At 53.8% G+C, this 11,296-nt stretch overlaps 1 protein-coding gene across 4 annotated transcripts in view; it reads right to left on the reverse strand.

Moving 5' to 3' along the window:
- Positions 1–7,928, reverse strand: part of CCND2 (cyclin D2) — a 31,985-nt gene extending 24,057 nt beyond the window's left edge. For 2 of the 4 annotated variants that reach the window (XM_063639957.1, XM_063639955.1), the window contains exons 1-3: positions 7,309–7,919; positions 5,329–5,544; positions 2,621–2,780 (exon numbers count right to left, since the gene is read on the reverse strand). In XM_063639957.1, coding sequence (XP_063496027.1) covers positions 2,621–2,780; positions 5,329–5,544; positions 7,309–7,503 — 571 coding nt within the window. In that variant the 5' untranslated portion in view covers positions 7,504–7,919. Of the gene's footprint in view, positions 1–2,620; positions 2,781–5,328; positions 5,545–7,308 lie in introns of all 4 variants that reach the window. The other 2 variants (XM_055281060.2, XM_063639954.1) reach the window with 2 other exon arrangements.
- Positions 7,929–11,296: the final 3,368 nt, after the last annotated feature.

The following is an 11,296-nucleotide window of genomic DNA, read 5'->3' on the forward strand; positions in this document are numbered from 1 at the left end:
CTACCTCTGTTCCTCAGCCACTCTGTGCCCGCTACTGGCCAGAGTCCCGGGTCCTCGCCCATTCCTCACACCCTGGCCCCACAAGGCACAATCTCCTCTCCATGGAAGGGGTTTCCTTCAAGAAAAGCGGCCTTTGGTGTTTGTATTGTGAGGCCAACTGCTGTAAAACTCCACGCAGCCAGGATTCTATGTGACTCAGTCAGTTGCACAAACCCAAGTGCAGATGAGGGAAAGCAACGTCTTGCAATACAGGCCCCTCCTTTCCAGACCCAGGAAACTGCCGAGGACCTCCCTGTGCTCTTCCCAGTCCACGCCTGAAGCTTAGTGCTTAGCACACGATTTGCATTTGGTTTGGGGGTGTCCTTTCCCAGTCCCTGACCAAAGCTAGTTCAAGGCCCCCAAAACACAGTCTTTATAACTGCCTCTGTCTCCCTTTGGGCCTCTGTCCTCAGTCCGTGAGTCCCAGGCTCCCTACTCTGGCCCCGGAGTTGGCAGCCAGCCCAAAGATCTGGGCAAGAAGGCCACGGGTGGGGGATGGGATCCCCAGTTTTCCAGAATGGGTCTAGACGGAATCTGGGGATCTGCCCACACCCGGGTAACTCCACCCAGCACCCCTACCCCAATCAGAGATCAGAGAGGGGGAAGGGGCACACAGACCCCAAAAGATCTGTTGGTCAAGCGACAGTGTTAAGCAGAGCTCTGGCTATCAACCGCTGGGCAATGGGGGAGTTTAGGGTCGGGGGTCAGCTGTCCTTGGGCCAGAGAGAAAGAACTGGCTGACCCCTCCCCCACAGTGAATCATGATGAGAGAGGAAGGAGACAGCCGAGCCTGGGAGACAAAATGACAGGTCACTGGAGGACTGACCTCTCGGGCCCAGGCCAGACAGCACAAGGGAAGGAAGCCAGAGTGACCACTATCCAAAAGGCAGCAGGGGTCCACGGGGGTCCTAAGAACCGCCCCCAGGGCTGCAGGAAGGATAACGGACTCTCCCACCAAGGGACACAGGGCGCGTGTGCACACCATGAGGCCTGGCCTGCATCCAGAAGAACAGGACTACAGAAAACCAGCAAGGGGAAACCTGTGCCCTAGATGAACAGGCAGGGGGCCGGGAGGACTTCACACTCAAGCCTGCAAGTGCAGAACACACAGGTTCTGCTAGAAACAGATAAGGGCAGCCAGAAAAGGAAAGACATCGTATCCACCTTAGTCGGAACAGTTAAAATCAGGGTTAAAATGGGAGATGGTAGCATTTTCACAATTAGTGAAGGTCCAACCTACACTTCCGGTTTACAAAGCACTTCCACGTGCATCACCTCTTTCTGAGTTTTAATTTTCCTAGTTGCTCTGAAAAGGCTGTAGGATGATGTATCAATAGGCTTGTTTTGGAGATGAAGAAGCTGGGGTTCAGAGAGGTTAAGCAGCCAATTAAAGGTCACCCACTGATATGTAGCAAAGCCTGACTTTTTGACTGTGAGCACAGGGCATATGCAATTAAAGGTCACCCACTGATATGTAGCAAAGCCTGACTTTTTGACTGTGAGCACAGGGCATATGCACTACATCGTACGTTATATAATCATCCGTAGAACTCATGAGTAACCATGTAACAACGTACTGAAAAAAGTTACCACCTGAGTCCACCTAGCAATTTAACTACTCTTGGCAAATTTGAGGGGAACCACACCAAAAGGTCTTCCCAAGTGATCAGCTTTTCACCTAAGGTTTCTGATTGTCAAAACATGAACTCCTGACATCTCTTCCTTGGATGAGTAAGGTCCCAGGGTCTCTGCCATGGCCACTACCAAGAAAAAAACCCAAAAAACCAGTAGACACTGGCCGAGGCTGGCTGTTTAATAAAAGACAACAGCAAACCACTGCCTTTAGTTTATTAGAAAACTACAAAGCAAATAAGCCAGTAGGAACGATGTATCAATTGTGGGATCCACGTGGTAGGCAGAATTGCAATGTTAAAGGCTGCCGCCAAAATCAAAACACCTCCACATGAACTGAGGGCATCAGAACCCCGCGCTCAGAAAGTCAAGCCAACCAGGTTCACTCCCACGCCCAGGGGGGCAAACAGCTAGAGAAGCGAACAGCTAGAAGGCCATAAATGCCCTACAGCAAAAAAAAAAAAAGAATTTCTTTGGCCTCCCTTACCACTAATCAAGGCAAGCAGCGTATTTATCTTGACGTTGTTCCTTTAACCTGTATTTGCTCCCATCCCCCCCCCCCGAGATTTCCTCTTGGGCTTATCTCCAAGCCATCCTTTTCCTTAAAAGATTAAAGATTTAAACACAACCAGTGAGCAGTATATGTAATCTTCAAAGAGCACTTTAGCCATCATAAAGAATATTTTAACAGGCACTAATTTTTTCGCCTTAACCACGCCTGTCCTCATAAACCATTTATGAGTTTAGCAGAGAAAGCGAATATACAAAGCTCAGATAAAGTTAAAGAAAAAGCAACCTAGGAATGCAACTTCAGACTTCAGACTACTCAAGACCACCCCTCCTCCAAACGCCTCAACTGAAATGCAAGTTCGTACGGCCTTTCGCCTCTCCCTGGACATCTCCCAAAACAGCTCTCCCATCTCCCTCCCTGGCTCAAGCCTCATCTTACCGGTGGCACACAGAGCAATGAAGGTCTGGGCATGCTTGCGGATCAGAGACAGCTTCTCCCGCTGCTGGGGCAGCTTGCGCAAGATGTGCTCAATGAAGTCATGAGGAGTGACAGCTGCCAGGTTCCACTTCAACTTCCCCAGCACCACCAGTTCCCACTCCTGGAGGGGAAGGCAGGAAGAGAAGAGGAGAATCTAAAATCCACAGGCTGACCTGGTGTAGGGGGCTGGGGGTTGGGCTCCAGACCAGTTTTAAGGCCGCTCATTAGGACGTGGCTGCTAGATTGTAAGGCGGGCCCATTTGTCAATGTGCCCCTGAAGCTTTCAAGTTGTTGACAGCTCTTCTTATGCTTCAAATGTCAGGCTCCACTGAAAATAATGAGAGCCCAGGTAGCTGTTGCCAAGATTCTATTTTCTTCTACTTCGTTTCCACTCCAGCTCCCCTTACCCCCTCCCAACCCTGACTTGCAGGCAATACTGCTTCCCGCCCACCCAGAAAGCTGAAGCTACAATGAGATACGGCCAAGGTCATTGTGGCCCTTTCATGGTAATTTATTGTATATGTCTCTATCACTGAATTAATAGTCTTTTTAATCTTCATGGAAAAATGATGCACACAGATAAAGCTCAAAATAAGGTTCCTTGGCCCAACTCCTTGGCAACCAATTAGCTGGCTTTTACTTAGCGCCAAAAAGTGCCTTTATCTCTCTGCTGCTCAAACTCCCCTTTTACATATCAGGCAGAAATTCTGGGGATGTGACACTCAGCCCTTTCACCTAATTGTTTCACAGGCCGTTGTCATCATGACTAAAGGACCACATGGTCATCGGCAACCCCATTTTGCAGATAGAGGTGATTTGGGGCAAGGTGAAGGTGCCTGCTCAGTGTCACAGCATCCCTCAGTGCAAGTGTGGCGACCACACAACGCTGTCTCTTTTGGGTCTCTCACCAGCAACCCACCTGAAAAAGAACCTTGTTTCTCTCTTTCACTGAGATACTTAAAGGAAACTGTGTTCAAAGGGAAACAGTCCAAAATCAAACATTAAAAATATCGTATGTGCTACCAGCAAATACGCCTATCCACTGAGCTGTCATCAGAAGAATGAGAGGCAGGCCCTGTTTACCAATGCACCCTGCCTCTCATTCACCTGGAGAACCTGGAATCTCTTTCATTTGCTAAACCAGCAACCAGAGCACCAGTCCCACAGCTGTGGGGCCGGGGATGATCCCCTTTCCCTCCCAGGCCTCAGCCTTCTCATTTGTAAAATAGGACTCTTCCAAACTCCAACTTCTAGGGTAAAGGGAATAGGAAAAAGCCAAGTTTGTTTGGAGCAATATATTGCTTGGCTAGTCTTGGAAAGATATGGGTGTCCTGAAGAGCATCTCAATTCACCATCCTCTTGAAACAAATGAACCACATGAAGATGATTTTTCCTGCTCTCTCATGAGAAAAACAAATTGGTTCCCAATTCTAACAATGTTTTCTTCATAAGCTTTAAAATCTGCCTTGGCTTTCTGTGGACAGCTGGGGTAAAGCGCCCCAATAAACTACTAAACCAACATCATCTTCAAAGATGGCTTGAAATGCCAGCCCTTCCTCTTCACAGGGTAATGCGAGTACGAACCACTGGTCTTGCACCATTATTAAAGGAAGCAGATCTCCCAGAAGAAAGCACCTTTCTAGGCCTCTCGGACCAAACCAGAAGCAGCTAAAACCTGGCAGCCGTTCAAAGGTGAAGTCATTCAGGCCCCTCTCCGCATTCTCGGCAATTCCTCCCCCAACCTTGTGCATGTCTTCCACTAGATGGCAGCAGAGCCCCAGAAAGGAAGGCGCCTCACAAAGAGCTCAGTTCAAGAAGCCAGCCTCAGCCCTGTGGACTTTGTGCAGGCCCTGCCAGTAAGGAGGGGGAGGGGGCGGGAAGGAGGGGGGGTGCTTTTCTCAACAGTGCAAAGAGGGGTGTGCAAACCACTGAAGGTGGGCCTTGGAGCCGCTCTTCCATCCAGTACAGCTGCAATATGGTCGTCTTATATGTCAAGCTGCAGGGAAAAGGAGTTAGATCAGGTGGGAAAAAGGTTCCCTGGTAGAAAACCAGAGATAAGACAGGATCCCTGGGGTTGTACAGAGGTCACAGTCCCACTGGAGGTAGGAACCCAGGCCTCGGACTCCTTCAGTGAAAGGCCACATTTTGACTTTGCTCAAAAGTCAATGAACTGATATTTAGTGAACAGCTATTATGTGTTGATATCCTGCGATTTTGTAGCTATAGAGGGCATTATTACCTTTGAACTCCAAGTTTTTAGGAGACACCACAGCCACATACCTATCGTGTGAACACATTCTCAGACTATTTTTGGAAATTTGGAATTTAATTAAAATATTATCACTGTTAATTAAAATATCCCACGCGTCCCCTACACACATGCGTACACAATTGCAAATGAGTCTCACCAACCCACATCTCCATGACGATCTTATTCACAGATGTAGCCTCAGTGCTGGGCACGGAGCCTGGGCACATAGTAGGAACACAAAAAAAATAGACAGTGGTTTCCTATTAAATGAGCTATCGCCCATAAGTGGGTAAATTCTATTGGTGGGGTCATTTTGGATCCCAAGAATTTGCTCTGGAAGTGGTGAGTGGAAGGCATACTGTAGGCCAGGGCAAAGCGGGAATCGCAGAAAGGAAGGGAGGAAGGGGCCGGTCATTACCAGCAGCTCCTGAGGCTTGATAGAGTTGTCTGTGTAAATGCACAGCTTCTCCGCAGTCAGAGGGCTGGTCTCTTTGAGTTTGGAGGCCAGGAACATGCAGACAGCACCCAGGAGTTGCAGATGGGACTTCGGAGTCGGGACCCCAGCCAAGAAACGGTCCAGGTAATTCATGGCCAGAGGAAAGACCTCTTCTTCGCACTTCTGTTCCTCACAGACCTATAATGGGAGTGGGAAAGGGTTGGGGGGCGGGGGTGGAGAGCGTAGCATCAGCAAAAGAGAAAAAGAATAAAAAAGCATCATCTATGGAAACAAAAAAAATTAATTTTTTTGTGGGGAGGGGGAGGGGAGTAGAATGCGTGATAAGAATAAAGAACAAAGATGAGGAAACTGGGGTGAATCCGAATAGCCCATCAGTGCTTTGGTATTCCCAGGGAGCCTATAAAAGGGGGTGAACTACAGCTCCAAAACGGGGAGTCGGGGAAGTGCGCAGCAGCCGCGGCAGCTCCGCGACGCTCCTTTTGGCTACTCCTTCGCGCACTCTAACTCACTCACTCTTTTTTGGATTTCGTCATCTTTTCAAAAAATCAATAAAAATATTCTGGAGGCTCCGGGGGTCCACTTCTTGGTCTCATCCGGATCCCCAGATCCTCCTCTATCATTCCCGACAATTGAAAAAAATGTCTGGGGGGGTCCCTGCGGCCCAGGGGCCGCTATTGGGGGGGCGGGTGGGGAGAGGTGGGGAAGAGAGGGGGAGGGAGGAGAGGAGGAAGAGCGCCGCAGCCTCGGCAGCTGGAGTCGGAGCGGGGGGGGGATGGTTTCAAAAAATAATTAAAAATCGAGGAAATATCCTAGAAAAGCCCTTTTGGCGTGAAAACCCCAAAGAGGAGCCAGGCTTCCCGACACAGAGGTTTCGGGTGCCAGAAAGGTCTGGATTCCGACCCCTGGGGCTCTGGATCCCGGGAGGAAACTTGAAGGGGTGAGCGCCGCGGCGGGAGTGTCCGGCTGCGGCCCACAAGGACAGAAACTAGGGAACGTGGTGACGAGCTAGGGGAAAGACGGGAGCAGGGAGCCCTGGAAAGAGGCACGGGGGGCTCCAACCTCTCCTTTAGGGGTGACCCGCTATCCCCCCTACACACACCCCCTCCCCCCCTTCTTACCCCACCCAAATCTCCGCACCGAGGAAGCTGGAAAACCAAACTGTAAGTAATCTTCGTGAGGTGGGGGGTGGGGGAGAGGGCACGATTAAAAGTGGGGTGGCCGGGCTAATGGGGTGCGAGGGTAAGCGGGCGACGTTTCCCAGCCTTTCCAAAGGGAGTTTGCAAAGCAACATGGCGAAACCACGGCAGGTCCAGAGCTGTGCATACGTGGGCACACGGCTCGCTGGGCAAAGACTTGGAGTGAGGGGCAAGAAGTGGTTCTTTTGGGTTCCCCTGAAACACACGTTTCTTCAATGGGACTTCCGGGGCTCCTGAATTCCCCGTTTCTTTCCTTCTCCCTCCTCCCTCCACCTCCCCCCTGAAGTGCCAGCGCGGAGACGCGACCACATGCGGGGACCTGAGGCCAAGACGAATTTGCTCTGGCCTTTTGCGGGGGCTGCCTTTCTGCTCGGGGTCCCTATTTCAGGCCCCGGCTCCCTTCCTGGCCGCAGCGCAAGCAGCCGCGGCGGCTTCGCAAAAGACAGGTCGCGAGGCGGGTGGGAAGAGGCAGCCACATGCAGGCACACGCGCGCGGGATGCTCCCCCACCCCCGCCCGGGACAGCCTCGCTTCTCCCAGATTTTCCTCCCCCCTCTCCCTCCCCAGTTTATCTGGAGAGGAACAGAAATGAAGCCACGCGTCTCGCCCAAAGGCGCGCGGTAACCTCCCGCACAGGAGCTGGGAGCCGGCGCGGGGACTGCCCTCTCCCAGGTTTAGGGCTCCAGCCGGGGACCCGAGAATCCGGAGGGGTCCTAGCTCCTAGCGAGCGCCGCCCCCCGACCTACCTCCAGCATCCAGGTGGCCACCATTCTGCGCATGTAGGGTTGGATGTCTTTCTGCACGCACTTGAAGTAAGAGCACTGCGGAAGGTAGCGCTCCTCGATGGTGAGCAGGTTCTGCAGGACGCGGTCGTCTTGGAGCAGGTTGCGGTCCCGCACGGCCCTGCGGACCGGGTCCACCTCGCAGCACAGCAGCTCCATGGCGAGCCCGGCGACCCCTCTTCTCTCCTGCTCTCTCCGGTCTGGAAAAGTGTTTTTCTGGTTTTGTTTTTTGGAAGGGGAGGGGAAAGTGTTCCCCTTACCTCCTTCCTTTGGCTAAATAGGGGGTTTTCGGGGGAGAGGTGAGGGCAGAGAGAGAAGGTGGAGCAGAAGAGAGGCGAGGACTGGGTGGTGGGCGAGCAGAGCCTCGGGGCTGCCTCACTCGCACCGGTCCTCCCCTTCAAACTGGTCTCGCTCTCCCCTGCTCGCTCTTCTCCGCTCTGAGGCGGTGACGCAAGCTGGCTGGGCAGTTAGCTCTCCTCCCTCTCCCCGCTCTGGTTCCTCCTCCCCTTCCCTCCCCTCCCGGTCCTCCCCTCCTCCTTTCAATCTCTCCCTCCCTCCCTCCTTTTCCCCTCTCGTTATTAAGGAGAACAGCAGCTGGCCCGACCTAACTTCAAACGCGGTCCCCCGCCACCCCCCACCCCTCTCCCTCCATCCAGCCCTGCATGCCAGGGGCCCCGGACAGGGCAACCCACAAAAAACCACCGATTCCTATTTCTGCCCTCTAATTTCACCCATTCTGTAGGTGTAGCACGCCAAAATACGACCCTTCAACTTTGGCTTCTTCAAAACGGATCCTAATCCTCCTGCCCTTGTATTTAAGATCCAGGAATGTAGGATAGATTATTTGAAGATGGGGTGACCTCAGACAATTTAGAAATAGATCGCTTAAGTGAAAAATAAGGGAGGGGGTGATTTTAGAAAATAGCAACCTCGCATACCCGGAGATAAAGGTCATGTCCCTGAAGTTTGTGATCCTGATAACTTCGAAGCTGTTTCAAAAGCCCCGATTAAAGGGACCAGAACAACGTCCCTTCTGCCCCCCTGCAGAGTGTGTGCAGAGGAAGAAGAGGGAGGGAGGGGTGGGTGTTAGGAAGGAAGGGGGATGCTTCTCTGGAGGGATAGAATGTGATCCTCGAGCAGAAACCATCGTGTTTCTGTGGGCTCTTCGGGCGCCGTGGGGCGACGCGGTGCAGCGTCTAGGGCCGCCGCAGGCCGGGGGCAGGGCTCCCAGCGGTTCCTCCGCGGCCAGCGGCCACGCAGGAAAAACCCGTTTCCTCGCCCATGCATCTGTTGACAAGCCGCCCGAGGTGTCTGCGCTGAGCGTGGCCACACCGATACAGCTTTCTAGGAAATGGCCCGGGAGGGGGAGGGGGCGAGTGAGGGATTAGGTCTGGCTCCCCATCGCTCCCCCTGCACAAACACCACCACCCCTTCCTTTCCCCGGAGGCATGAGGCCTCCACCCTCGGTCCTTCGCCCGCATCCTCGCCGACCCCTCCGGTTTCGCGCCTCACTCGCCAGGCTTTCTCCCTGGGAGCCGACTGCGGTGAAGTCGCCGCCAGCACGGTCGGCCCTGACACGTGCTCTAACGCATCCTTGAGTCAAGGCTGTCTTTACAGGAGATATGATCTGGTGACGTTTCTTCACCTCCTTCCTCCTGTCACCCCCCCCACCCCCACCCCCACCCCCACCCTGCCCTTTGGTGTATTTCACTCCAGGAGGAAGGGGAGAGACCAGCGCCCTGATGTGCTGGCCAAGCTGGCACGTGCAGCGGGCATGGCGTGGCTCGAGCTCTCTGGGCACACCGAGGCCGACCGAGTACCTCCCTCACCGAGAAAGAGGGGGCCCGGGCAGGGGCGCGGAGAGCCAGCAAGGCGGGGTGGGGCGCGGGCTGGGTGAGCCGTACACTAGGTTCCCTGCAAGGCGGAGGAGGGGAGCGAATAAACTAGAGGTGCAAGCGATTAACTCAGGCCCCGGAGCCAGCCTCTTTAAAAGAGGGTGGGGCGGAAGGGGTGGGGGGGGGAAAGGAGGGGATATCGCTTTAAAAGGGTGAGTAAGAGTTTGGGGCGCCGTCTCCCCTCCCTCTATTTGCATAGCCAATAGCTCTGGGGCTCCTGCTACTGCGCGCTGATTGTTACCGGGCAGATTACTTTTTTTTTTTTTTTTTTTTTTTTTTTTTTTTTTTAGTAGGACGCGTTCCCCACTACATCAAAAGGAAGCCAAGGGAGGGCGGAGGGAGAGCGGGCGCTGGGGCGGGCGAAAGCTGGGGAGAGGCCCGGCCGCTTCCGACCTTATCAATAGCAGCGGGAATGAGTATCCCATCTCCTATATGTAAAGAAAGGGGAGGGGAGGGGCGGGCGAGGAAAATGTCTAATTGCTGTGGAAGCCATTAGCTTTCAGGAAGAAAAAAAGCTCGCTGAAAAACCCAAGTTGCAAACTCAAAATGAAACAGTCCAGCGCCGCGGATGACACCCGGGCCGAGTACCGTGTACACCCGCACGCAGTCGGTCCCGAACAATCGCCTATTGATTTTAGTCACGTTGGGCTTCCCGACTTAAGCTTTTGAGTCACCCCGGATAACTACATTCACTTACATTTTAAGACCCCCATAAGGGAATTACTCCAATTTCACCTAAGCCACCTTTGAGCGGATCAGAGAAAGTTGCAGTGGGGAGAGGGGAGAGAAGGAGGGAGCGCGGGAGGTATTTTTAAAGTATAAATCTAACCCGACAGGCAAGGACAGAGGCCGCCGGGGTCCCAGCCTCTGGACATCACTTGATAGCTCTGCGAGCAAGGTCTCTTCCACCCCCACTCCGCACACCCTCCCTTCCCCGGGGAAAGGCATCCAGAGCTCTGGGTCTCCCGAAGTGGGGGCAGGGGGGGGCGAGGAAGAAGCGGGTGGTCGTCCCGGGGCCTAGCCCACCCCGAGGAGAATGCCTGGGTGGCGAGTCCTCACGTCTCGGGAGGGAGCCGAGGGCCCTCTCGCCCCTTCCCTCTCCCCCTCCCCCTACTCCGTGTTGCTTTACAGAGAAATTCCAGCGGGGAGGGGGGCAGCGAATGGGGGGGGCAGCGAATGGGAGGGGCAGAGAGGGTCGCGGCCGGATGCCCCCCCTTCCCGGCGCCCTCTGCATTCATGGAGACCCGCAAGTTCGGGCGCTTCCCGCGTGGCAGGCTCGCCTCTTGACGTTCCCCTGTCCACTTCCCCTTCCGATTACTGACTGTTCCCGAGCGTGAAGCTCGCCATCGAATCCAATCCCCGGTGATTTTGCAGACTCTCACACGTGGGGTGGGGCGTGAGAGGGTGCGGAGGTTGGCAGGAATGTCTCTAGGAGGCTTGGACTGGAAACTGAGTTCTCCCTTTTGGTCGCCACTCCAGCCATGTGTTAAAACCCTAATTTCTTGTTAAAATGCACTCCACCTAGCACGCGGGAAAAGGCATGTTGCCTTCCAGGCAAAAGTGCACATTTTCTTTCAGTGTAGACTTAGGTTTCAAGAAAAAGCGCAAGAGCCTGTGCTCTGGCTTGGAAGTCCAAATTGATCACCGTGGCGCGGGGGTGGGGGGCGGCGAGGGGGGGTAGAATGTTGGTTCTTCCTTATCTCCTTTTCACCCTTCACGGAAAAAAAAAATACATATATATATCCCGTGTAGGACTGGTGATGAACTTTGGCGAATGCCAGTTTTATGGGACTTTTATTCCTTTTCCGGCCGGCTCCCCACCCTCGACGCTAGCGTTTTGGAGTTTCGGTTGGAAAGTGTACAAAGCCTGGAGGTGGAGGGTGCAGCAGGGTGTTGGGTGTTCATAGGCACATTTCTGCAGGAGCCTGCAGCACTAAGCACACATACTCCCAAGCTCACCTGGCGGATGCCTGCCAGCCAGGTGATTCCGCGGTCGGCTCCAGGCCCGGCAGCAGCGCGAGTTCGAGTCCCACCTTCTTCGCGCAGGGGCGCCTAGG

Source organism: Symphalangus syndactylus, chromosome 5 (genome assembly GCF_028878055.3).
Source record: "Symphalangus syndactylus isolate Jambi chromosome 5, NHGRI_mSymSyn1-v2.1_pri, whole genome shotgun sequence".
Classification (NCBI taxonomy): domain Eukaryota; kingdom Metazoa; phylum Chordata; class Mammalia; order Primates; family Hylobatidae; genus Symphalangus; species Symphalangus syndactylus.